Consider the following 25,705-nt stretch of genomic DNA (forward strand, 5'->3'; position numbering starts at 1 on the left):
TGAAGGGGAAAGAGAGAGAAGGGGAAAGAGAGAGAAGGGGGAAAGAGAGAGAAGGGGGAAAGAGAGAGAAGGGGGAAAGAGAGAGAAGGGGGAAAGAGAGAGAGAGAAGGGGAAAGAGAGAGAAGGGGGAATGAGAGAGAAGCGGGAAAGAGAGAGAAGGGGAAAGAGAGAGAAGGGGGAAAGAGAGAGAAGGGGGAAAGAGAGAGAAGGGGGAAAGAGAGAGAGAAGGGGAAAGAGAGAGAAGGGGGAAAGAGAGAGAAGGGGGAAAGAGAGAGAAGGGGGAAAGAGAGAGAAGGGGAAAGAGAGAGAAGGGGGAAAGAGAGAGAAGGGGGAAAGAGAGAGAAGGGGGAAAGAGAGAGAAGGGGGAAAGAGAGAGAAGGGGGAAAGAGAGAGAAGGGGGAAAGAGAGAGAAGGGGGAAAGAGAGAGAAGGGGGAAAGAGAGAGAGAGGTGGAAAGAGAGAGAGAGAGAAGGGGGAAAGAGAGAGAGAGAGAAGGGGGAAAGAGAGAGAGAGAGAGAAGGGGGAAAGAGAGAGAGAGAGAGAAGGGGGAAAGAGAGAGAGAGAGAGAAGGGGAAAGAGAGAGAGAGAGAGAGAAGGGGGAAAGAGAGAGAGAGAAGGGGAAAGAGAGAGAGAAGGGGAAAGAGAGAGAGAGAAGGGGAAAGAGAGAGAGAGAAGGGGAAAGAGAGAGAGAGAAGGGGAAAGAGAGAGAGAGAAGGGAAGAGAGAGAGAGAAGGGAAGAGAGAGAGAGAAGGGGAAAGAGAGAGAAGGGGAAAGAGAGAAGGGGAAAGAGAGAGAAAGCGAGAGAGAGGGAGAGAACAGACAGAGGGTTTTAAATTTAGAATTGATGAGCTCAGACCCAATGCTCCCACTCCCCCGGTCGACACGCACTTTGGAGTAATTTGAAACCATCTTCCCCAGCTGTAAAAAAACCACATCTTTCAATGATTCCCTTGAAAACACCGACTCCCGCCGGGGCGCGGCTCCCCGCGGGCGCAGGCTCCCGCCGGGGCGCGCTCCCCGCGGCGCAGGCTCCCGCCGGGGCGCGGCTCCCCGCGGGCGCAGGCTCCCGCCGGGGCGCAGGCTCCCGCCGGGGCGCAGGCTCCCCGCGGGCGCAGGCTCCCGCCGGGGCGCAGGCTCCCCGCGGGCGCAGGCTCCCGCCGGGGCGCGGCTCCCCGCGGGCGCAGACTCCCGCCGGGGCGCGGCTCCCCACGGGCGCAGACTCCCACGTGCCATCTGATACCTCATGCCCATTCTTCATGCACCTTCCAGACCAGTTCATGACCCAATCTGTCGTCGCATGGCCGTGCAAGCCTCGCTCGTGCGTTCCGTTCAGTTTCACGGACGCAATTTCAACCTGCGGCGTCCCACAGACCGGTTAAAATAAACCCCCCCCCCTCTCTCCCTCCCTCCCAACTGCTCATCCTCGGTCCTCCCCCTCCCACTCCCACTCCCCCAAACAACAACCCACCCACCGTTTAATTAGCCACAAATCCGCGGAAGGCTCCAGTTACAGTCCCGAGGCGCTCACCGTTTTATTGCGGTGCGTGCACGTGGCCGGGCATCTCCGCGAGAGGACGCAGGCGCTAAAGATGGCGGCCAGCTTCTTTCTCAGCACTGTGGGAAACAACAACCTGCATTGATATAGTGCAGTCAACGCCCCGAGGCGCCGCGCAGGAAGGTAAACCAGACAAGAAATTCCACACCGAGCCACAGGAGGAGATGTTAGGACAGGTGACCGAAAGCTTGGTCAAAGAGGGGGAGGTTTTAAAGGAGGAGGGAGAGAGAGAGAGAGAGAGGCGGAGAGGTTCAGGGAGGGAATTCCAGAGCTTAGGGCCGAGGCGGCTGAAGGTGGAGCTTTGAAAATCGGGGCTTACCGTGTTCCACGTAGGTGATGAATCCAAGAGAGAAGAGGACTGCACCCAGGTGCAAACTGAGACCCTGCGAGGAAACAAGGCTGGTCAGTAAATCCCATCGGTGTTGGGGTAACGGGGGGGGGGGAAGGGTGGGAGTGCGGAGACGTAACAAATCGAAACCCTCGCCACGAGGAAAGCCCTCCCTCTCCACTTACTTATGTCGGGCTAACGGAGCGAAGCCGTTCGCAGCTAGCAAGGAATTCAATTGCAAAGGAGTCGCGTTTGACACGCGAGGCGGGCAATTCAATTCGAGCTGGGACAGACTGGACGGATGACGCAACGTCTTGTTCCTCTCCGTCATTGTTTGTGTGCCTCGGTGATAAAGGTTACAAGTGAATCCTGCAGGTGGAGAGGGGAGGGAAAGAGAGAGAGAGAGAGAGAGAGAGAGGAGAGGAGATGGCTCGGGCCTTTGGGATCCATTTCCCTCGGCGCCAAGCGGGGACGGGCAGAGACGATACTCACGTGCAGCAACGCGCTGGCGGCGTAAGTGACCAGGATGGCCGGGAACGTCCCCAGGCTCAGGGCGCTTTTAAACACATCTGGAGAAGGGAAAAAGGCCGTTAGCAAACGGGACACAGTCGTTATCCTTTTAACGGCGGACTGGCGGAGGCTCGCGGCAGTGACGCGCCCGACGACCAGCCACATTTGTCACCGTTTCCGAAACGCTCATCTTAAGACTCCGTACAGAGAAGCGCGCGTGGCCCTGCATCTAGAAAACTCACGTGTAAAGGACTCCCCGGGAATCGCGAGATTACTGTCCAGGCTGCTCACCGTACCTCTCCTTGAAGGGAGATGGAGCTCCGAACTGAGTTTTGCTTTGTGTCCCTCCTTTAGTGTTTCAGCAAACCAGCACCTTGTCTAATTCTTGGTGAGTTTTAATGCTATCTTCCCGGTTCCAATGCTATCTCAGCATCCTATCTTAGCCCTTCCTGAACTCAGGAGCGTGACTGTGATGAATGATAGGGTTTGCGAGCACATATTCCTGATTGCCTTGTGTGGTTTAGCCGTAATTACGTATTGCTCTGTAAAAACGCACAGATTAGTCCTACAGATCCCACCGAGGCAGAAAGCACCAGGAAAGAGGAGACGTGATAAAGATTAGGAGGAAGGGAAGACTTGAAAGGGGGGGGTGGGGGGGGAGAGAGAGGAGGTCCTGGGAACGGGTGGGCGAAGAGCACGAGATAAATTATTTCAACGCGGTGAGGGAGAGCGTGCGGGGCTCAGGAGGGAAATAACGGGGAGGGGGGAAAGGTAATTGGTACGTACACCAGTTCAGCCAGCGAGACATCGGCACGTTCCAACTGGTCACCACCTCGACCATCGAGCGAGGCAGCTCCACGTTCCAGGGTCTCGAGACCACCAGGTCCCTGAGCATAGCAGACAGAAAAACAGGGGTCAAGCAGTGCGGGGCAGGAGGCACTTCTGTACGCACTCCCCCTCTTCAACGTCTCCGAGTCTTCATCGACAGCACCTCCCAAACCCGCCACCTGGAAGGACAAGGGCAGCAGGCACATGGGAACAACACCACCTGCACGTCCCCCCTCCGAGTCACACACCGCCCCGACTTGGAAATATATCGGCCGTTCCTTCATCGTCGCTGGGTCAAAATCCTGGAACGGAACTGTGGGAGAACCGTCACCACGCGGACTGCAGCGGTTCAAGGCGGCGGCTCACCACCACCTTCTCAAGGGGCAACTAGGGATGGGCGATAAATGCCGGCCTCGCCAGCGACGCCCACAACCCCAGAAAGAACACACATATAAAAAGGAGTACCAAAGGTAAATAGTTCCACATGACAGTTCCACAGCTCACTCTACCTGCTCCTCCGCTGCCGTGGGCTCCAGCGGCTCGACCCCCACCCCCCGATCCCAATTCCTTCCTCTTTCTCCCCCGCCCCCCCCCTCCCACGATCTCCTCCGTTCCCAGGTCTTTGAAACAACGCAACAGATTCCAGTCTTTCTGGGGGAAGCTGAGCTCCACGTTCTCGCAAGCCCCCTGCTTCGCTGGGATTGCTTTTTCTCGAGCTTAGTTGAAACAGAGCGACATCAGTCCGATTTGGGGGGAGGGGGAAAGAGAGGAGTTCCGCTGGGGAGTGTGTCCTGGCTCAGATTCTCGCCACTGTCACCTCATCTTCCCCAATCGATGTGGAAAGATACCGAGCCTCCTCCCGTCCAAGTGGACGAGCCAAGCAGCCATTCTGCGCACAGCAAGATCCCACAAACAGCAATGACGACGGATGACCAGTTAATCTGGGGTTTTTTTTTTTGGGTTGACCCAATATCGGCCCCCAGGACGCCAGGGGAGAACTGTCCCCCCTGCCCTCCTTCCAATAGCGGCCGTGGGATCTTTTATGTCCACCCGAGGGGGCAGACGGGGCCTCGGTTTAACGTCTCATCCGAAAGACGGCAGCTCCGACAGCGCGGCGCTCCCTCGGTACTGACCCTCCGACAGCGCGGCGCTCCCTCGGTACTGACCCTCCGACAGCGCGGCGCTCCCTCGGTACTGACCCTCCGACAGCGCGGCGCTCCCTCGGTACTGACCCTCCGACAGCGCGGCGCTCCCTCGGTACTGACCCTCCGACAGCGCGACGCTCCCTCGGTACTGCACTGGGAGTGACGGCCTGGATTATGGGGCTCAGTCTCTGACCCAGAGGGGAGAGTGACACCCACCGAGCCCTGGCTGACTCCGAGCAGAAGCAGAATTTCCCCCACGCCCCCTACTTGAGGCACACCTACCATCTGACATTGTCCTTCTCCTCCGTGTAGCCGCTTCCCGCCAGCGTGGCCGTGGTCTCAGACAGGAAGCCCACGAAGTAGTTGCTGAAGTGGAAGGAGACGGCGCTCTCGTAGGCTCGTAACCACCTGCGGGCGAAGGGCGGGCAGGACGTCAGCGGGCGATGCGCGAGCTGCACCAGCGCGGTCGGGGCGGAGACGGTTATAAGCCGACGACCCCATCACGCCCGCTCGTTAACCCTCTGGGGCACAAGGAACTAGTCGCGTCGAATTACAGGGGACTTTACAGCACGGAAACAGGCCGTTCGGCCCAACAGGTCTCTGTTGGCCCCCCAGCAGCGACGAGATGAACGCACGCTGCCAGCGCAAGAAGTAGCTCCCCTCGCTGAGGGAGGGAAGGGAGGAAGGATGGGAGGGAAGGGAGGAAGGAGGGAGGAATGAACGAATTGCATTAACACAGTGCTTTTCATGGCCTTGGGACGTCCCAACGTGCTTTACCTTGTGTTTAAAAAGGCAATCCCGTGAGACAGAGCCTACGTTAAGAGGAACAAGAAACAAACACACACCTACCTGACAACAGACCCTCTGAGAAGGCGCAGGAGAGAGAGAGAGAGAGAGAGAGACAAAGCTATTAAGGCACAAGTGTCAACATTTTGAGAGTAATTTACCCTCTCCCGTCCTCCCATTGCCCTCGTCCACAACTGGGTCTCGAAGGGACCCCAGGCTGACTTCTGAGTGCCCAAAAGAGGAAAGCAAAGATTGGAAATGGCGGAGGTACGTGGATGTAATTCGGGAGCTGGGGGGGGGAGGGGTGTTTTTTCCAAAAACATTGAGCTGGAAACCGCCCGGTGTGGCACTGAGCCGTGCCCGGCCTGTGCCAAGTTAGCCACAGCAAAATAAAAAGCGCGCCACCATTCCTGCGCCCGGTGCCCGCTGGCGAGGGGCGTTTGTGCGTGTACGCTGGACAGTTTACAAAAAAGACCGTCGACACTCGCTGCCTAGGAGGCCCACTTGGTTAAGGGACGCTTGCTGGAGGAACGGTGCCCAGGGTGAGCCGGGGGGGTTTGGAAGGGAAGGGGACACGGGGAGAACGGAGCCTCCCGCCCCGACCTTTCCCGCCAGAGACGACTTGTATTCGCACCCAAGCATTTAAAATGGCTGACGGGCGGCCATTTTACCTGATTTTCCTTTTCTTCCTGTTCGAGGACGCAGCGTTCAGAAAAGAGAGAGAAAGGGCAAAGTTAAGAGCGACTCGCAAGTTTTTGCTCAAAGGTTAGGAGAGACGGGGGCTCGGCAAGGTGCGGAGGGAGGAGAATATCGGAGGAGAGGGGTCGGTTAAGATCGTCTAGTGATGTTGCTGGTTATCATGTAGTTTGCTTGACCGTTTCAGGGAATTGGGGGAAGACGCTTTCCCTGAGGTTTGGCCACTTTTTCTGCCCTCACCCTGGAGGCCAGGTTTTTTCTGCCCTCACCCTGGAGGCCAGGTTTTTTCTGCCCTCACCCTGGAGGCCAGGTTTTTTCTGCCCTCACCCTGGAGGCCAGGTTTTTTCTGCCCTCACCCTGGAGCAAGCAGCACAGTACCAGCAGTTGGGAGGGCAAAATGCACATGGGGGAGCAGAGATGGGCCCTCATCTCACTCCTCTGGGCACCTCAGTCATGCTGCTACCTAGGTCGGGCCAGAACTCGAGCAGAACAACAACCACCTGCATTTATATAGCGCCTTTAACGTCCCGAGGCGCTTCACGGGAGTGAAATCAGACAAAAATCAGACACCGAGCCACGTAAGGAGATATTCGGACAGGTGACCGAAAGCTTGGTCAAAGAGGGAGGTTTTAAGGAGCGTCTTAAAAGGAGGAGAGGTTTAGGGAGGGTCGGGCCGAGGCGGCTGAAGGCACGGCCGCCAATGGCGGAGCGACGGAAATCGGGGGATGCGCAAGAGGCCGGAATTGGAGGAGCGCAGAGATCTGGGAGGGTCGTAGGGGCTGGAGGAGGTTACAGAGATAGGGAGGGGGGGGGGGGGGGGCGCGAGGGCCATGGAGGGTTTGAAAAAGGAGGATGAGAATTTTAAAAATGGAGGCATTGCCGGACTTGATGGGTAGGGAGAGAGAGGGACACGGTGAGAAGGCGGGTTACGTGAGGCAGAGAAAGGGGCAGGTCGGTTGGCCCTCTTTGCTTGACCCTAAAAACTTTTCTGTCCTCAAACACACGAGGAGCTTTTTAAGACAAAAAATGTCATTCGGACTTTTACTCCGAGCGGAGATTGTCGACGGGCAAACACGCGCGACTCACCTTTTCAGGAGCTTGTCCCCGTACACAGGGATGAAGTAGGGGAAGAGGTAAGGGGCGACACAGGTGGAGACGACGAGGCAGACGAGGCTTTTCACCATACTCAGGGAAACCTTGGTGAACCAGGCAAAGCTCTACAGAGGGGGGGAAGAGAGAGAAACGTACTTCTGAACCAGGGGTAGAAGAGATCATCACGGATGCACAAGTTACGAGAGAGAGCTGCTAAGACTTGGGAACTCTGTTTTACTTTTAAACAGATGGAATAAAGTACTGTAATCTAACTAAATCCGCTGTTCTGTTGTTTTTTTGCTTCTGTTTAATCTTACTTCTAAATAAATACCAATTAGTCCTTAGCCTGAGCAAACCACCTGACAGTGGGTTTTATCCCCCGCTCCCCAAGATTTGTACTATTTCCAGTGCCTATCTCAGTGGTTAAAAAGGGTTCACTGTTCACCCAGATACTTTGCCCCACGATCAAGTTTTGGTTCGCAGGAATCACGGGGTGGCACGCGAAGGCTGACTTTTGCGCCGAGAACGAGTGCGAGAAAGAATCTTGGCGTCCAACAGCCAACAGCAGAGGAGACGGGTGGGGGAGATTAACAGGAGGGAGCTGGTGGCCCCTTCTCAGCCCAACACACTCACCATCTTCTTGCTCTCCACTGCCAGCAGGTAAGTATTGAAGCTAATCCATGGTCCGAAGATCACCGTTCCCACAAAGTAAATGTACCCCATAAACTCGGCCGGAGAGGGCATGGCGCCGACTGAACCCTGGTCCAGGTCAAACCCCAACGAGATGGCCTTCATGGCGACAATCATCTGCGCTCCTGCAGCAGTTCAAGGGGAGAAGGGGAAGCAAAAAAAAACAAAAAGGGGATAAGATTGCAGATGCGTTAAGAACACGGGAAATAGGAGCAGGAGGAGGCCACTCGGCCCCTTCGAGCCTGCTCCGCCATTCAATCAGATCATGGCTGATCTTCGACCTCAACTCCACTTTCCCGCCCGATCCCCACAGACCCCAAAAAATCTATCGCTCTCAGCCTTGAATGTACTCAACGACTGAGCATCCCCAGCCCTCGGGGGTAGAGAATTTCAAAGATTCACCACCCTCTGAGTGAAGAAATTCCTCCTCATCTCAGTCTTAAACGGCCGTCGTTGCAAACACAGAATTTGTCGTTGTTAAAGTCATGCCGACGTCATAGAATCTTACAGCACAGAAGGAGGCCATTCAGCCCGTCGTGCCTGTGCCAGCTCTTTGGAAAAAGCTGTCCAGTTAATCCCACTCCTCAGCTTTTTCCCCATAACCCTGCCAATTACTCCTCTTCAAGTACACGTCCAATTGTCTTTTTGAAAGTCCCTATGGAATCTGCTCCCACTGCCCTTTCAGGCGGTGAATTCCAGGTCTGTGTGAGGGAAAAAATTTCTCCTCATTTCCCCTCTAGTTCTTCAGCCAATTATTTTAAAATCGACGACCTCTGCGTCTTGATGCGTCGCAGCAACCAATCCCCGGGTTTAAGAGTCTCCAATTTAAACTACAGGCAGAGTCTCTGTTTGCCCGACATGGAAGGGTTTTGATAAGAGCAGAGAGGGAGAAACCGTTTCCAGCGGCAGGAGGGTCGGTAACCAGAGGACACAGATTTAAGGTAACTGGCAGTAGATCCAGAGGGGGGGAAGATGAGGAGAATGTTATTTTACGCAGCGAGTTGTTCTGATCTGGAATGCGCTGCCTGAAAGGGCGGTGGAAGCAGATTCAATAATAACTTTCAAAAGGGAATTGAATAAATATTTATCTTAGAATCATACAGCACAGAAGGAGGCCATTCAGCCCATTCGTATCTGTGCTGGCTCTTTGAAAGAGCTCTCCAATTGGTCTCACTCCCCCCCCTGCTCTTTCCCCACAGCCCTGAACATTTCTCCTTTTCAAGTATTTATCCAATTCCCTTTTGAAAGTCACGACTGAATCGAACATTTTGGGCCCCGTTATCCCTCCCGAGAATACGGGAACACTCCCTAAAAATCCAGCGGACCAGGCCACGCACAGGCTGACAAGAGAAACAGCGGACCTTGCTCAGGGGCAGTTGCGTGCCACAGGCGGGTAACTAAAGATCGGGCGCCGACCCAGCCTCACCTCGCATCTTGTGCCAGCTGACGGTGTCCACCATGTGCATCTCCCTGTTAAAACGCAGAGCGACAACGTTAGTGAGTCTCGGGCAAGAATCACGAATCCCCGCCCCACTCCCACCCAATGCTGGCATGGCGCCCACTTGAACCGCGACCTCGCTGATCCCTGACGTTCACGCACGCCACGCGAGAGTGGCTGCCCCCCCCCCTCCGCCCCCAACATCAAGGCAATGCTCGACCAATTACGACGCCAAGGAGCCCCAGCGAAACGGAGGTCACTAGGGTCAGTAAACGGCTCACGGCGTTGCCCAGAATCCATCGATGAATGCAAGATGGCGGCCGGAGCGGAGACACTTCAGGAGCCAACTCCACAGCGCCACCTGCTGGCCGGAACCTGCAACTACACCGTGACTGTTGACATAGCAATTTGCAATGCTGACAGGAAAACGGGACCAACAAAATCCAGATAGCAGGAAGCATGGTTTTTGTTTCAAAAATGCATTCTCGGGATGTGGGCGTCGCTGGCAAGGCCGGCATTTATTGCCCGTCCCTCGTTGCCCCTTGAGAAGAGGCTGGTGGGCCTTCTTCTTGAACCCCTGTGGGGAAGCGACGTTGGGGAGGTAATTCCAGGATTGTGACCCAGCGACCACGAAGGAATGGCCGATGTGCGTCCAAGTCAGGGATGGCGCGGAGAGACTCGGGGCGGGGAACTTGGAGGTGATGTTGGAGGCGTCTGCTGCCCTTGTCCTTCGAGGTGGTGGAGGCCACGGGTTTGGAGGGTGCTGTCGAAGAAGCCTTGGGCGAGTTGCTGCAGGACATCCTGTGGATAGAACACATCCGTGGACGTTGCAGGCGATTTCCTTTGTGCGCGTTTCCCCAGACGAGACCTGGACGAGCGAGGCGGGAACGCGGCCCGAAACAGAGATGGACGTGCGCGGACTCACCCCATGAGGAGGTAGATGAGGATCGTCACCGACAAGAAGACGCCTTTGTAGCGCGAGTGGCGGCAGAGGAAGAGAACCACATAGCACATGAGGCTCAGCAGCACCACCCACACCATCTGCAGCTGGAAGAAGTGGTAGAGGCAGTAAAAGCCACCAGTGACCGTGCTCAGGTGCTTCACCCACTGGGGCAGACCTGAGAGGGAGGAAGAGGGGGTGAGGGGAAGGGAGAGACATCAACGTTACAACACGGAGGCAGGGGCTCTTTAATAACTACAACCCGTCTAAATAACAAAGTCTCGCCCGCAGGAACAGCCCGTCTGGTCAATCCCGGTGTTTATTCTCCACACGAGCCTCCTCCCTCCCTACTCCATCTCACCCTATCCTTCTATTCCTTTCTCCCTCATCCAGCTTCCCCTTAAATGCATCTGTGCCTCGACCACTCCCTGTGGGAGTGAGTTCCACATTCTCGCCACTCTCTGGGTAAAGAAGTTTCTCCTGAATTCCCGATTGGATTTATTACTGACTACCTTATATTTATGGCCCCGAGTTTTGGGACTCCCCCACAAGTGGAAACATCGTCTCTACGTCGACCGTTCATAATTTTGAAGACCTCGATCAGGTCACCCCCTCACCATGGGAGGAGATGCAAAGTGTAGGGTCCGGGGTTCCACCCCACCTTTGCGCTGAGGGAGCCGATTTCAGGCGGGGAGGTTTTCGCAATTCACGCCAGCGTCCCAGGTGTCAGCCCTGGCTCAGTGAGGAGCACTCTCTCGCCACAGAGACAGAAAGTCGTGGGTTCGAGTCCCCACTCCAGAGGCTTGAGCCCCATAATCCAGGCCGACACTCCCGGTGCGGAGGGAGCGCCGCGCTGTCGGAGGTGCCGTCTTTCGGATGAGACGTTAAACCGAGGCCCCGTCTGCCCCTCTCAGGTGGGACGTAAAAGATCCCACGGCCACTATTGGAAGAAGAGCAGGGGGAGTTCTCCCCGGTGTCCTGGGGCCAATATTTATCCCTCAACTAACATCACTAAAAAACAGATGATCTGTGTCATTATCACATCACTGTTTGTGGGATCTTGCTGTGCGCAAATTGGCCGCCACGTTTCCCTACGGTGACCACACTTCGAAAGTACTCCATTGGCTGTGAAGCGCTTTGGGACGTCCTGAGGTGGTGAAAGGGGCTGTGGGAATACAAAGTCTTTCTTTCATTTTAAGATCGGGGGGCGGGGGTTTCGGGAGGACGAATCAGTCAAGGTTACACTTCCTCAGCAACATCCAGAGACCCCCCCCCAAACCCCGACGGAGGGTGCGTCCTGCGGACTTTAAGACGAGCAAATGGGTGTGATGCCCCCTACAGTCGAATAGCCGGAAAGGCACAGGCGGGCGTTTGATGAGCGCCTCGTTTAAGCGAGGTAGAGGAGGGTCGTCGGTGACCTCAGGAGCGCTGGGGATGGGAGGGGTGGCGGGGGGTGAAACAGCATTAAGATCCTTCTCCGTCATTACAGCAAGATTGGGGGTGGGGGCAGTTCACGAGCCCCCCCCCCCCCCCCCCCCCCACCGTAGGGCCAAGCAAGGCTCCGATAAAGGGCCCAGCGCAGTCACGACACTCACCCAGCCTCCAGAAGACTCGACACCCGAGGCAGATGAGGAGAAGCTGCCAGACCTGCTCGAAGCCCTGCTCGGCGGTGGGGAGCACGCAGCCTCTGGACAGCTGCCGGAAGAACTCCTGTCGACTCAGTGCTGCCATGCCGAGCCTCCAGCGTCATCGGACCTGCGGGAGAGAGGCACAGATCGGTCAGCGCTGCCGCACTCTCCCAACATCCTGCGTCCGCTTTCCATTTTACCAAACTCGCTAGATGTGGTGTGACAACCGGTGCTGAGGGAGCGCCGCGCCGTCGGAGGGTCGGTACTGAGGGAGCGCCGCGCCGTCGGAGGGTCGGTACTGAGGGAGCGCCGCGCCGTCGGAGGGTCGGTACTGAGGGAGCGCCGCGCCGTCGGAGGGTCGGTACTGAGGGAGCGCCGCGCCGTCGGAGGGTCGGTACTGAGGGAGCGCCGCGCCGTCGGAGGGTCGGTACTGAGGGAGCGCCGCGCCGTCGGAGGGTCGGTACTGAGGGAGCGCCGCGCCGTCGGAGGGTCGGTACTGAGGGAGCGCCGCGCCGTCGGAGGGTCGGTACCGAGGGAGCGCCGCACTGTCGGAGGTGCCGTCTTTCCGCTGAGACATTAAACCGAGGCCCCGTCTGCCCCTCTCAGGTGGATGTAAAAGATCCCACGGCCACTATTGGAAGAAGATCAGGGGGGAGTTCTCCCCGGGGTCCTGGGGCCAATATTTATCCCTCAACCAACATCACTAAAAAACAGATGATCTGCTCATTTACCCCATTACTGTTTGTGGGATCTTGCTGTGCGCAGATTGGCTGCCACATTACAACAGTGACCACACTTCGAAAGTACCTCATTGGCCGTGGAGGGCTTTGGGACGTCCTGAGGTGGCGAAAAGCCCTGTTGAAGTGTGCTCACTGTTGTAATGTGGGGAACGCGGCAGACAATCTGCGCACAGCAAGATCCCACAAACAGCAATGTGATAAATGAGCAGATCATCTGTTTTTTAGTGATGGTTGAGGGATAAACATTGGCCCCAGGAGCCCGGGGAGAACTCCCCCTGCTCTTCTTCCAATAGGATGAGGAGTCCTGGCTGATTTCCGCCCTAGCCCGGGGGGGCACTGAGGCCAATTATAGCAGCCCGATGCCTCACCCTCACCCCCACCCCACCAGTGGACTGGGGGGGATCGAGCTGCCCCCTGTCCAGCTCTGCAAACAGAGCAGCATCTCTGCACTTGGTGGGGAAGCTGCTCTCATTCCCAAAGCCTCTGCACCAACCCCCATCTTTAATTATAAACAATTTTACAACACCAAGTTATAGTCCAGCAATTTTATTTTAAATTCACAAGCTTTCGGAGATTTTCTCCTTCCTCAGGTAAATGTTTTCTGAGGAAGGAGAAATGTTTCCTGAGGAAGGAGAAAATCTCCGAAAGCTTGTGAATTTAAAATAAAATTGCTGGACTATAACTTGGTGTTGTAAAATTGTTTACAATTGTCAACCCCAGTCCATCACCGGCATCTCCACATCATCTTTAATTAAGCAGACCTCTGATTTTCTGCAACCCTAGTTCTCCTCCGGGCCTTTGGTTAGATTGCACAGTGGGTGCTTTTGAGCAGACTGCAATCTCTGGGGAAGAGATTGCATTTTATTTTTTTTGGGGAGGGGGGGGAAAAAAATCTTTTCTGCAATTACTTTTTACACTCAAATGCGCCCACTGGCTTCATTTTGCCCATAACCCCGGGATTTTTTGGCAGTATTTTCTTATTTCCAACAAGTGGGATTGTTTTAGCGAGGTTTGGCTGAAATCTATGGAGATTATTTTTTTTTTTGGCCGGCTGGGACCACCTTAACATTAACCCCGGGGACGGGCTCCTCGAGGCCTTTCCCTCGCAGGGCCGCCGATCCCAGCTCGATTTTACCTCAACAAACGGCCGGCGTCGCGTCTCTTTCTTTCCCCCCCCTCTCTCTCTCTCTCTCACTTCAGACTCGGCCCGATTCTCCGTCTCACCTCCGACATTATAACCGGTCGAAGGAAAAAGAAAAAAAAGACTCGAAAACAAGAAGGCAGGGAGGCTCGCTGCCGCGCATGCGCCCGCCGGAGCGTCGCGACGCAGGCGCAGTTGCTGGGTGCCCCCTGTGGTTGGGGGGGGGGGGGGGGAGGGTGTTTTGACACGCATGCGCCGCTCACGGACCCGGTCTGTATTTGCTGGGCATGCGCCCCTCACGGACCCGGTCTGTATTTGCTGGGCATGCGCATCCCGCCCGCGCCCGCGCCCTTCCCCACCGTGGGCTCCTGCAGCGCAGGAGGAGGCCATTCGGGCCATCGGTCAAATGCAATCCAATCCAGGGGAAAGTGTGGGTTGATGCATTTGGGGAGGGCAAACAAGGCAAGGGAGTACACAATAAATGGGAGGATGGCGAGAGACCTTGGAGGGCATGTCCACAGATCCCTGAAGGTAACAGGACAGGTAGATAAGGTGGTTAAGAAGGCATACGGGATACTTCCCTTTATTAGACTCTATGACTCTATGACTTCCCTTTATTAGCCGAGGCAAAGACTACAAGAGCAGGGAGGTTATGCTAGAACTGTATAAAACATTGGTTAGGCGACAGCTTGAGTGCTGCGTACAGTTCTGTTCACCACATTATCACCACATTACAGGAAGGATGTGATTGCACTAGAGAGGGTACAGAGGAGATTTACGAGGACGTTGCCAGGACTGGAGAATTTTAGCTGTGAGGAAAGATTGGATAGGCTGGGGTTGTTTTCTTTGGAACAGAGGAGGCTGAGGGGAGATTTAATTGAGGTGTACAAAATTATGAGGGGGCCTAGATAGAGTGGATAGGAAGGACCTATTTCCCTTAGCAGAGAGGTCAATAACCAGGGGGCATAGATTTAAAGTAATTGGTAGAAGGATTAGAGGGGAGCTGAGAACATTTTTTTCACCCAGATGGGGGGAAATGGGATTAAGGGGAGAGCTCTTTCAGGGAGGGGGTACAGGGGGCAATGGGACTGAGGGGAGAGCTGTTTCAGGGAGAGGGTACAGGGGGCGATGGGGGGAATGGGGACTGAGGGGAGAGCTCTATCAGGGAGAGGGTACAGGGGCGATGGGGGGAATGGGACTGAGGGGAGAGCTCTATCAGGGAGAGGGTACAGGGGCGATGGGGGGAATGGGACTGAGGGGAGAGCTGTTTCAGGGAGAGGGTACTGGGGGCGATGGGGGGAATGGGGACTGAGGGGAGAGCTCTATCAGGGAGAGGGTACAGGGGCGATGGGGGGAATGGGACTGAGGGGAGAGCTCTTTCAGGGAGAGGGTACAGGGGGCAATGGGACTGAGGGGAGAGCTCTTTCAGGGGGCGATGGGGGGAATGGGGACTGAGGGGAGAGGGTACAGGGGGCGATGGGGGGAATGGGGACTGAGGGGAGAGCTCTATCAGGGAGAGGGTACAGGGGCGAGGGGGGGAATGGGGACTGAGGGGAGAGATCTTTCGAGGAGAGGGTATAAGGGGAGATGGAGGGAATGTGGACTGTGGGGAGAGCTCTTTCAGGTAGAGGGCAATGGTGGGAATGGGACTGAGGGGAGAGCTCTTGAGGGGAGAGGGTACGGGGGCGATGGGGGGAATGGGACTGAGGGGAGAGCTCTTTCAGGGAGAGGGTACAGGGGGCGAGGGGGGGAATGGGGACTGAGGGGAGAGCTCTTTCAGGGAGAGGGCAAAGGGGGCGATGGGGGGAATGGGGACTGAGGGGAGAGCTCTTTCAGGGAGAGGGTACAGAGGACGATGAGGGGAATGGGGACTGAGGGGAGAGCTCTTTCAGGGAGAGGGTACAGGGGGCGATGGGCACTGAGGGGAGAGCTCTTTCAGGGAGGGGGTACAGGGGAATGGGGACTGAGGGGAGAGGGTACAGGGGCGATGGGGGGGAATGGGGACTGAGGGGAGAGCTCTTTCAGGGAGGGGGTACAGGGGGCGATGGGGGGAATGGGGACTGAGGGGAGAGCTCTTGAGGGGAGAGGGTACGGGGGCGATGGGGGGAATGGGGACTGAGGGGAGAGCTCTTGAGGGGAGAGGGTACGGGGGCGATGGGGGGAATGGGACTGAGGGGAGAGCTCTTTCAGGGAGAGGGTACAGGGGGCGAGGGGGGGAATGGGGACTGAGGGGAGAGCTCTTTCAGGGAGAGGGTACAGGGGGCGAGGGGGGGAATGGGGACTGAGGGGAGAGCACTTTCAGGGAGAGGGCAAAGGGGGCGATGGGGGGAATGGGGACTGAGGGGAGAGCTCTTTCAGGGAGAGGGTACAGAGGACGATGAGGGGAATGGGGACTGAGGGGAGAGCTCTTTCAGGGAGAGGGTACAGGGGGCGATGGGCACTGAGGGGAGAGCTCTTTTAGGGAGGGGGTACAGCGGGCAATTGGGTGAATGGGGACTGAGAGGAGAGCTCTTTCAGGGAGGGAGTACATGGGAATGGGGACTGAGGGGTGAGGGTACAGGGGCGATGGGGGGGAATGGGGACTGAGGGGAGAGCTCTTTCAGGGAGGGGGTACAGGGGGCGATGGGGGGAACGGGGACTGAGGGGAGAGGGTACAGGGGGCGATGGGGGGGGATTGGGGACTGAGGGGAGAGCTCTTTCAGGGAGAGGGTACAGGGGGCGATGGGGGGAATGGGGACTGAGGGGAGAGCTCTTTCAGGGAGAGGGTACAGGGGGTGATGGGGGGAATGGGGACTGAGGGGAGAGCTCTTTCAGGGAGGGGCAAAGGGGGCGATGGGGGGAATGGGGACTGAGGGGAGAGATCTTTCAGGGAGAGAGTACAGGGGGTGATGGGGGGAATGGGACTGAGGGGAGAGATCTTTCGAGGAGAGGGTATAGGGGGAGATGGAGGGAATGGGGACTGAGGGGAGAGATCTTTCTGGGAGAGGGGAGAGGGTACAGGGGGCGATGGGGGGAATGGGACTGAGGGGAGAGCTCTTGAGGGGAGAGGGTACGGGGGCAATGGGGGGAATGGAACTGAGGGGAGAGCTCTTGAGGGGAGAGGGTATGGGGGCGATGGGGGGGGAATAGCGACTGAGGGGAGAGCTCTTTCAGGGAGAGGGTACAGGGGGCGAGGGGGGGAATGGGGACTGAGGGGAGAGCTCTTTCAGGGAGAGGGTACGGGGGCGATGGGGGGAATGGGGACTGAGGGGAGAGCTCTTTCAGGGAGAGGGTACAGGGGGCGATGAGGGGAATGGGGACTGAGGGGAGAGCTCTTTCAGGGAGAGGGTACAGGGGGCGATGGGGGGAATGGGGACTGAGGGGAGAGCTCTTTCAGGGAGAGGGTACAGGGGGCGATGGGGGGAATGGGGATTGAGGGGAGAGCTCTTTCAGGGAGAGGGTACAGGGGGCGATGAGGGGAATGGGGACTGAGGGGAGAGCTCTTTCAGGGAGAGGGTACAGGGGGCGATGGGGGGAATGGGCACTGAGGGGAGAGGGTACAGGGGGCGATGGGGTGAATGGGGACTGAGGGGAGAGCTCTTTCAGGGAGAGGGTACAGGGGGCGATGGGGGGAATGGGCACTGAGGGGAGAGGGTACAGCGGGCGATGGGGGGAATGGGGACTGAGGGGAGAGCTCTTTCAGGGAGAGGGTACGGGGGGCGATGGGGGGACTGGGGACTGAGGGGAGAGGGTACAGGGGGCGATGGGGGGAATGGGGACTGAGGGGAGAGCTCTTTCAGGGAGAGGGTACGGGGGCGATGGGGGGAATGGGGATTGAGGGGAGAGCTCTTTCAGGGATGGGGCTAAGGGCTGCCCTCCACCACCTTTGCCCTTTGAGCCCGAGGGGACGGGGGGGTTTGACCATGTTGCGATTGGCCCCGCCCCCCGGTCGTTGCCACAGCAACCCTCGGATGATGCGAGGCTCCCGCGCCAATCAGCGGAATCGAACGAGGGTGGCGCGCGGGCCGAGCGGCAACCGCCGCTCTCCGACGTCACCGTGACACGTGGGGTGTGACGGACCCTCCCATCGCGACTCGTCAAGGGCAGCGTCAATCATGCCAAGCGGAGATTTGATTGGTGGATTCGGCTACCAATCAGTCTAGGGCCCGCCCTCTCCCCATGCTGGGTATAAATAGTGGGCGGAGCGGCTCAGTTCTCAGTCCCGCTGCCGGTGATGGAAGGCTCAGGGTCGGCTGTGGTGGGCGAGGCCCACCCCTACTGGCCGCGGGAGCTCAGGCTCCCCGGGTACCGCAGCAACGACAGGCCCATGTGGAGTATCCTGGCCTTTCTCTTCTCCGTGTCCGGGGCGCTGCTGGCCGGTACCTGGCTGCTGACGGGCCGGGTTCGGGGGCTGGGCGCCGGCCGCAGGCTCGCCGTCTGCTGGTTCGCCGTCTGCGCCTTCATCCACGGGGTGATCGAGGGCTGGTTCAGCCTGTACTACCGGCAGATCCCCGGGGACCAGGCCTTCCTCTCCCAGCTGTGTGAGTGGGGGGCCACTGGGGGTCAGAGGGGGTGCCACTGGGGGTCGGGGGGGGCCACTGGGGGTCAGCAGAAGTGGGGGCGGGAAGGGGGCAATAGGGGTGGCAGAAGTGGGGGTGGGAAGGGGGCAACAGGGGTGGCAGAAGTGGGGGGGTAACAGGGGTTGTGGGGTAGCACTGGGGGTCAGAAGGGGGTTGGGGCAGAGAGGAGGCAACTGGGGGTCGGAGGGGGAGAGAAGGTGGGGAATATTGAGGCTTAAGGGGGACTGTGGGGTTGGATGAGAGGAGACAACTGCGGGGGGAAGCCTGGGGTGAAATAGGTGGTAACGTGGGTTGGCGTGCTGTTGCGAGACGAGCAGTATAACTGCGTCCTGGGTATTTTGAAGTCTGGGTTCAGTTATTCTCCCGTTCTGTTTCTGCAGGGAAGGAGTACGCCAAGGGAGACAGTCGCTATGTCACGTGAGTAACTCGAGCCCCATCGCGCGCCCTGCTTGCGGTGTGGCTCTCCCCGCAGACAGCAGGAGCAGAGTCTCGCTCTGTCGGCGGAACTGGTCAGTGCGCCGACCTGGTTCGCCGCTGTGCAAAATGGCGTCGAGTCACTGGATCGGCTGCATCCAATTCAGTGGGTACCTCCACTCACTGTACAGAATCTGGGATCGAGCCGCCCCCTAATAACGTTCTCTCGGGAAAAGGAGGGGGAGCTGCCCACTCTGGTGGGAGACTCCTCTTCAAGTCTTGTTTTCCACCCCCCTCCCTATCTCTGTAACCTCCTCCAGCCCCTACAACCCTCCCAGATCTCTGCGCTCCTCCAATTCTGGCCTCTTGTCCATCCCCCGATTTCCATCGCTCCGCCATTGGAGGCCGTGCCTTCAGCCGCCTCAGCCCTAAGCTCTGGAATTCCCTCCCTAAACCTCTCCGCTCGCTCTCCTTTTTAAGACACTCCTTAAAACCGACCACTTTGACCAAGCTTTTGGTCGCCTGTCCGCATATCTCCTGATGTGGCTCAGTGTCAGATTTTTTTTGTCTGATTTACACTCCTGTGAAGTGCCTTGGGGATGTTTCACTATGTTAAAGGTGCTGTATAAATGCAGGTTGTGGTTTAAGGGGTGAACGTGGACCTGGGTGGGCTTCCAGGCCCCCCCCCCCCCCCCCCCAAGGACCAGGAGGAGGTGGGGGAAGATTTGGTAATAGTGCCCCAAACCGCTCTTAGTGATTTTTCTCTCGCACTCTCTCTCTCTGCAGTGCCGACAACTTCACCGTGTGCATGGAGACCATCACTGCCTGGACCTGGGGCCCACTGAGCGCCTGGACTGTCGTGGCCTTCCTGCAGAATAAGCCGTACCGTTTTGTCCTGCAACTCATCGTCTCCCTCGGTAAGGGCCGGAGGTTTCAGTCAGCACCGGGGTTGATGTTTGCCGCTCTGACCCTGGACCCGCCTCGGGGAGGAATCTGCAATCTTTCCCATCCGGCTCCAAAGTTACTGCAGGAATGGCAGTCGCAGGGAGTGTTTGATGGGACAGTGTAGAGGGAGCTTTACTCTGTATCTAACCCGTGCTGTACCTGCCCCGGGAGTGTTTGATGGGACAGTGTAGAGGGAGCTTTACTCTGTATCTAACCCTGTACCTGCCCTGGGAGTGTTTGATGGGACAGTTTAGGGGGAGCTTTACTCTGTATCTAACCCTGTACCTGCCCTGGGAGTGTTTGATGGGAGTGTAGAGGGAGCTTTACTCTGTATCTAACCCTGTACCTGCCCTGGGAGTGTTTGATGGGACAGTTTAGGGGGAGCTTTACTCTGTATCTAACCCTGTACCTGCCCTGGGAGTGTTTGATGGGAGTGTAGAGGGAGCTTTACTCTGTATCTAACCCTGTACCTGCCCTGGGAGTGTTTGATGGGAGTGTAGAGGGAGCTTTACTCTGTATCTAACCCTGTACCTGCCCCGGGAGTGTTTGATGGGACAGTGTAGAGGGAGCTTTACTCTGTATCTAACCCTGTACCTGCCCTGGGAGTGTTTGATGGGATAGTGTAGAGGGAGCTTTACTCTGTATCTAACCCGTGCTGTACCTGCCCTGGGAGTGTTTGATGGGACAGTGTAGAGGGAGCTTTACTCTGTATCTAACCCTGTACCTGCCCTGGGAGTGTTTGATGGGACAGTGTAGAGGGAGCTTTACTCTGTATCTAATCCTGTACCTGCCCTGGGAGTGTTTGATGGGACAGTGTAGAGGGAGCTTTACTCTGTATCTAACCCGTGCTGTACCTGCCCTGGGAGTGTTTGATGGGACAGTGTAGAGGGAGCTTTACTCTGTATCTAACCCGTGCTGTACCTGCCCTGGGAGTGTTTGGTGGGACAGTGTAGAGGGAGCTTTACTCTGTATCTAACCCTGTACCTGCCCTGGGAGTGTTTGATGGGACAGTGTAGAGGGAGCTTTACTCTGTATCTAACCCTGTACCTGCCCTGGGAGTGTTTGATGGGACAGTGTAGAGGGAGCTTTACTCTATCTAACCCGTGCTGTACTTGCCCTGGGCTGTGTTTAACCATTGTCCTTGCTCTGCAGGCCAGCTGTATGGCGATGTGCTCTACTTTTACACTGAATACCGGGACGGTTTCAGCCACAGCGAGCTGGGACACCCCGTCTACTTCTGGTTCTACTTCATCTTCATGAACTCGCTCTGGATCGTCATCCCGGCCGCCCTGATCCTGGACGCCTGGGCCAACCTCAGCGAGGCGCAGCGAGCAGCCGATCGAGGGGCTCCCTGCCCCAGCGGCAAGTCCAAGACCACGTGAGAGGAGGACGGGGCTGGGCCTGCCTCGTCTTCCCTCCTCTTGCAGCCCTGGCGGTATAACGGGCCCCTCGATACCTTGACCAATGGCCATGGTCTGGGCTTGGGCCTTTGACCCTTGGTTGCCCAACGGAGCCTGTCTTAAGCAAGAAGATGGCTCTCCAGTCACACTTTTGAGGTTAACAACACTGACTCGTTGGGGTGTACTGCGCCCAGTCTCTCATCGATGCTACCATGGTCAGTGCTCCTCTGAACTCTCCTACGTCTGATCGGCCAGACGTCTGACACACATAAAAATCCATCACTATTGGCACCACCGATTCAAACTAACTAACCCACAAAGCTTGCCAAGCTCACGTTACCCATAACTGTTGGGGCATTGACCTGGAGGCTTACTGGAGCCAAGCGGAATGAATGCAGCCTCCCAGGAGGAGTCTGTTCAGCCTGTTCCGCCATTCAGTTAGATCATGGCTCCATTTGCCCATTGTTGGGTCTACCCCCAAACTCCGATACGGGCCGGTCGCTGACGGTGCCTTGTAGTGCTGCAGGCCTGCCTGGCTCTGAACTCTCCTCTCGTGTTCCTGCTAAGCTCCATCTCTCGTCCTACCCTCCTCGTCCTCCCCTTGCTGTGTGGAGATTAAGGACCCCCCCCCCCCTTACGTTGTCTCCTACACTCAGTCTTTCTCAGGATCTCCAACACATGGAGCTCTTCTCCTTCCTCCTACAATCCATATCCCAAGCTTGGCGTCACCTAACCACTACAATGTACCTGTACCCCAGGGTGGCTGCTGCCAGTGAACCTCTGCCCCAGTGGGATGCTGGAGGGTGCATGGTGCCTGTGCCCCAGTGGGGTACTGGTAGTATTAGGAAATGAGGGACGGCCAGTGCTGGTGTAGCCGTACCCCATCAAGAGTCTGAACCTTATTCAGGAGGGATGTAGTACGTAAATCAGTGTCCCCACATTGTAACGTGCAGCTTGAAGGGTACAGTGGGGGTGTGGTGTTTGAATCCTCATGTCACTCGCTGTCTGGAATCGGATATTTTTAATGGTCTCTGAAGCTCTGCTGGGAGAATGGGACTAACTGGATTGCTCTTACAAAGAGCTGGCAGGGGTGTGATGGGCTGAATTCTCTTAATAGAGAATTATTAGCTGTCACTGGGACTGAGATATGTGTAATAATAAAGCTAATTGTTGCTAGACTTGATGTTGGGCTATTTGCACAATGTGTAGCAGTGGGAGAACCCACCGTCAGCAGTCAAGCTTTGTATGTGCAGAACCCTCTTGCTTCGGCTAAAGTCTGTTGTAAAACCCAGGGGACCAATCACCGCATTACAACTCAGATCAGTAAGCCAATGGTATGTGTACTGTATGGAGAATACTATTCAAAACTTTAGTTAGTTTGTTGATGACTGAAGTGCTGTAATAAAGTTCTCCTAAATTACCATACCACTGCGCGCTGAATCTTTTTATGAGATCTTACAGTTCTTCTGTGCTGTAACCATTCTATGATTTTGATATTTTAATTTTATTAAATAAAGGTCTTTGTACTGAATGTATCTAATGTTAATAAATTATACATGCTGACCACAAAAAAACCTCTTGTGCACTGTGCATGTGATGACTTGATGGTTAAGGGAGTGTCTCTAAATTCATACATGATTTAATGGGCACACTGACATCTCCTGAATTAAGGGAACTGCTGTAAATGCCCGCTATTGTTGCACAACATCCCTCCCACAAACTTCAAGGGGGAGGGTTGATCTAATATTCCATGGTCTCTTGTAGCTAATTTCTGTGGTGAGATTGTCGACTCTCTCTCGCAGCTGCTCTGTCTGGTTTCTGGGCATGTTAACAATGGTTTACCCACATTTATAAACAGGAAAGCTGTAACTGCAGCAATTTTTAAATAGCAAAGTGCTGTTTGGTGATATATTCCACAGAGGTGCTGACTGGTCCTCCCACCAGCAGGGGGCACTGCCACCACCTGGTGTTTGGTCCTCCCACCAGCAGGGGGCACTGCCACCACCTGGTGTTTGGTCCTCCCACCAGCAGGGGGCACTGCCACCACCTGGTGTTCGGTCCTCCCACCAGCAGGGGGCACTGCAACCACTTGGTGTTCGGTCCTCCCACCAGCAGGGGTCGCTGCCACCGCCATGTGTTCAGTCCTCCCACCGGCAGGGGGCACTGCCACCGCCTGTTGCTCGGTCCTCCCACCAGCAGGGGGCACTGCTACCACCTGGTGTTCAATCCTCCCACCAGCAGGGGTCGCGGCCACCGCCTGTTGCTCGGTCCTCTCACCAGCAGGGGGCACTGCTACCACCTGGTGTTCAATCCTCCCACCAGCAGGGGGCACTGCCACCCCTTGGTGTTCGGTCCTCCCACCAGCAGGGGTCGCTGCCACTGCCATGTGTTCAGTCCTCCCACCAGCAGGGGGCACTGCCACCGCCTGTTGCTCGGTCCTCCCACCAGCAGGGGGCACTGCTACCACCTGGTGTTCAATCCTCCCACCAGCAGGGGTCGCGGCCACCGCCTGTTGCTCGGTCCTCTCACCAGCAGGGGGCACTGCTACCACCTGGTGTTCAATCCTCCCACCAGCAGGGGGCACTGCCACCACCTGGTGTTTGGTCCTCCCACCAGCAGGGGGCACTGCCGCCACCTGGTGTTCGGTCCTCCCAACAGCAGGTGGCACTGCCACGACCTGGTGTTCGGTCCTCCCACCAGCAGGGGACACTGCCACCATCTGGTGTTCGGTCCTCCCACCAGCAGGGGTCGCTGTCCCCGCCTGGTGTTCGGACCTCCCACCAGCAGGGGGCACCGCCACCACCTGGAGTTCGGTCCTCCCACCAGCAGGGGGCACCGCCACCACCTGGAGTTCGGTCCTCCCACCAGCAGGGGGCACCGCCACCACCTGGAGTTCGGTCCTCCCACCAGCAGGGGGCACCGCCCCCGCCCGGAGCCGCTGTCTCCCCGTCTCCGCCCCGGCCCCCAGACTGTCTGCTTCGCTGGCTGCGTCTGGCTGTGAGTCGGGTCGACATGGCTGGGCTGCCGCGGCGTATCGTTAAGGTAACGGGGCGGGGGTGGAGAGAGAGAGAGAGGGAGGAGACCGCGGCCTCGGGCCTGGGACTCGAGTAGAGGGGGAGAGGCTGCTCACCCGGGGGGTAGGGCGGGAGGATCGACCCCCTCCTCCAAACCTGGGCCCTGCAGCTCCCAAAGCCTCGGGCTGGGTTTACACTCCAGCCCGGGTAGGAGTTCCCAGCACCGGACACATGAGCTGGGTTCCCCCCCCCCCATTAATGAAATATTCAGTGTAAATACAGCCCTGGATTTAATCCCAGACAATTCCTGTTTATAAACTCTGTTTATAATTAAATGCATTCATTAGAAAGTTGTTTTCTTTAATTAGGACACTTTCCCCTCCAATATCTTTTCTCTTTAATCCGTCCCTGCCCCGACCCCGGATTCCAGAGGGCACTCATTCACCACCCGGATGCCCATCGTGTGTCGGCTGGGACTGTTGGGGTGAACGCGAGCCCGGCACCCCATCTATTGGGGGTGAACGCGAGCCCGACATCCCATCTATTGGGGAAACGCGAGCCCGGCATCCCATCTATTGGGGAAACGCGAGCCCAGTATCCCATCTGTTGGGGGTGAACGCGAGCCCGACATCCCATCTATTGGGGAAACGCGAGCCCGACATCCCATCTATTGGGGAAACGCGAGCCCGGCATCCCATCTATTGGGGGTGAACGCGAGCCCAACATCTCATCTATTGGGGGTGAACGCGAGCCCGGCACCCCATCTATTGGGGAAACGCGAGCCCGACATCCCATCTATTGGGGAAACACGAGTCCAGTATCCCATCTATTGGGGGTGAACGCGAGCCCGGCACCCCATCTGATGGGGGGAAACGCGAGCCCGACATCCCATCTGTTGGGGAAACGCGAGCCCGACATCCCATCTATTGGGGAAACGGGAACCCAGTATCCCATCTGTTGGGGGTGAACGCGAGCCTGGCATCCCATCTGTTGGGGAAACGCGAGCCCGACATCCCATCTGTTGGGGAAACACGAGCCCGACATCCCATCTGTTGGGCAAGCGCGAGCCCAGTATCCCATCTGTTGGGGGTGAACGCGAGCCCGGCACCCCATCTGTTGGGGAAACGCGAGCCCGACATCCCATCTATTGGGGAAACGCGAGTCCAGTATCCCATCTGTTGGGGAAACGCGAGCCCAACATCCCATCTATTGGGGAAACGCGAGTCCAGTATCCCATCTGTTGGGGGTGAAAGCGAGCCCGACATCCCATCTGTTGGGGAAACGCGAGCCCAGTATCTCATCTGTTGGGGAAACGCGAGCCCAACATCCCATCTGTTGGGGGTGAACGCGAGCCCGACATCCCATCTGTTGGGGGAAACGCGAGCCCAACATCCCACCTGTTGGGGAGGAGGGGTCAGACGTGTTGGGGTCCCCATATCCCACGCACACACTCGTATTCTAACAGGGGGTCCTTGGGTAGTGAGAGTGGTCAGTTTTTCCACCTCACATGCCCAGGGGCACTGAGGCCAAATGCAAACCCCCCACTGCCCATCATCACTGCCCAGGGATCAGCTCAGAACGTTGTGTGGAGACACCGACACGGTCACCATGCCTCAGACTTGTTTGGGTAACTGGTCGATAAGAAGTTTTCTTGGGTTTATAGACCTGCACGTTGTGATCCCATAATCATGAGATTATAATCACAAATAATATCGTCACTACTGACCCAGGAAGGGAGAGCGGGATGGGAGAGGGGGAGAGGCGGATGGAGAGGGGGAGAGGCGGATAGAGAGTGGGAGGAGGTGGATGGAGAGTGGGAGGAGGTGGATGGAGAGTGGGAGGAGGTGGATGGAGAGA

The 25,705-nt window shown here is 57.0% G+C and overlaps 2 protein-coding genes across 2 annotated transcripts; one reads left to right on the forward strand and one right to left on the reverse strand.

The window, feature by feature from the left end:
• Window positions 1-1,506: 1,506 nt before the first annotated feature.
• On the reverse strand, window positions 1,507-13,695 carry LOC137317339 (protein-serine O-palmitoleoyltransferase porcupine-like). Its single transcript, XM_067980752.1, has 11 exons — window positions 13,511-13,695; window positions 11,603-11,762; window positions 9,993-10,185; window positions 9,056-9,099; window positions 7,573-7,754; window positions 6,934-7,064; window positions 4,648-4,773; window positions 3,179-3,279; window positions 2,375-2,451; window positions 1,874-1,937; window positions 1,507-1,613 (listed from the first exon to the last, which is right to left on the reverse strand). Exons 2-11 carry the CDS (start codon window positions 11,736-11,738, stop codon window positions 1,507-1,509), a joined length of 1,161 nt encoding a protein of 386 aa, XP_067836853.1. The 5' UTR covers window positions 11,739-11,762; window positions 13,511-13,695.
• A 4,033-nt stretch (window positions 13,696-17,728) lies between these two features.
• LOC137317337 (3-beta-hydroxysteroid-Delta(8),Delta(7)-isomerase-like) lies at window positions 17,729-22,408 on the forward strand. The gene is made up of 4 exons (XM_067980750.1): window positions 17,729-18,036; window positions 18,456-18,492; window positions 19,276-19,406; window positions 20,587-22,408. The coding sequence occupies exons 1-4, from the start codon at window positions 17,730-17,732 to the stop codon at window positions 20,814-20,816; spliced, it is 705 nt and encodes a 234-aa protein (XP_067836851.1). The 5' UTR covers window position 17,729; the 3' UTR covers window positions 20,817-22,408.
• Window positions 22,409-25,705: the final 3,297 nt, after the last annotated feature.

Source organism: Heptranchias perlo, unplaced genomic scaffold (genome assembly GCF_035084215.1).
Source record: "Heptranchias perlo isolate sHepPer1 unplaced genomic scaffold, sHepPer1.hap1 HAP1_SCAFFOLD_613, whole genome shotgun sequence".
Classification (NCBI taxonomy): Eukaryota; Metazoa; Chordata; class Chondrichthyes; order Hexanchiformes; family Hexanchidae; genus Heptranchias; species Heptranchias perlo.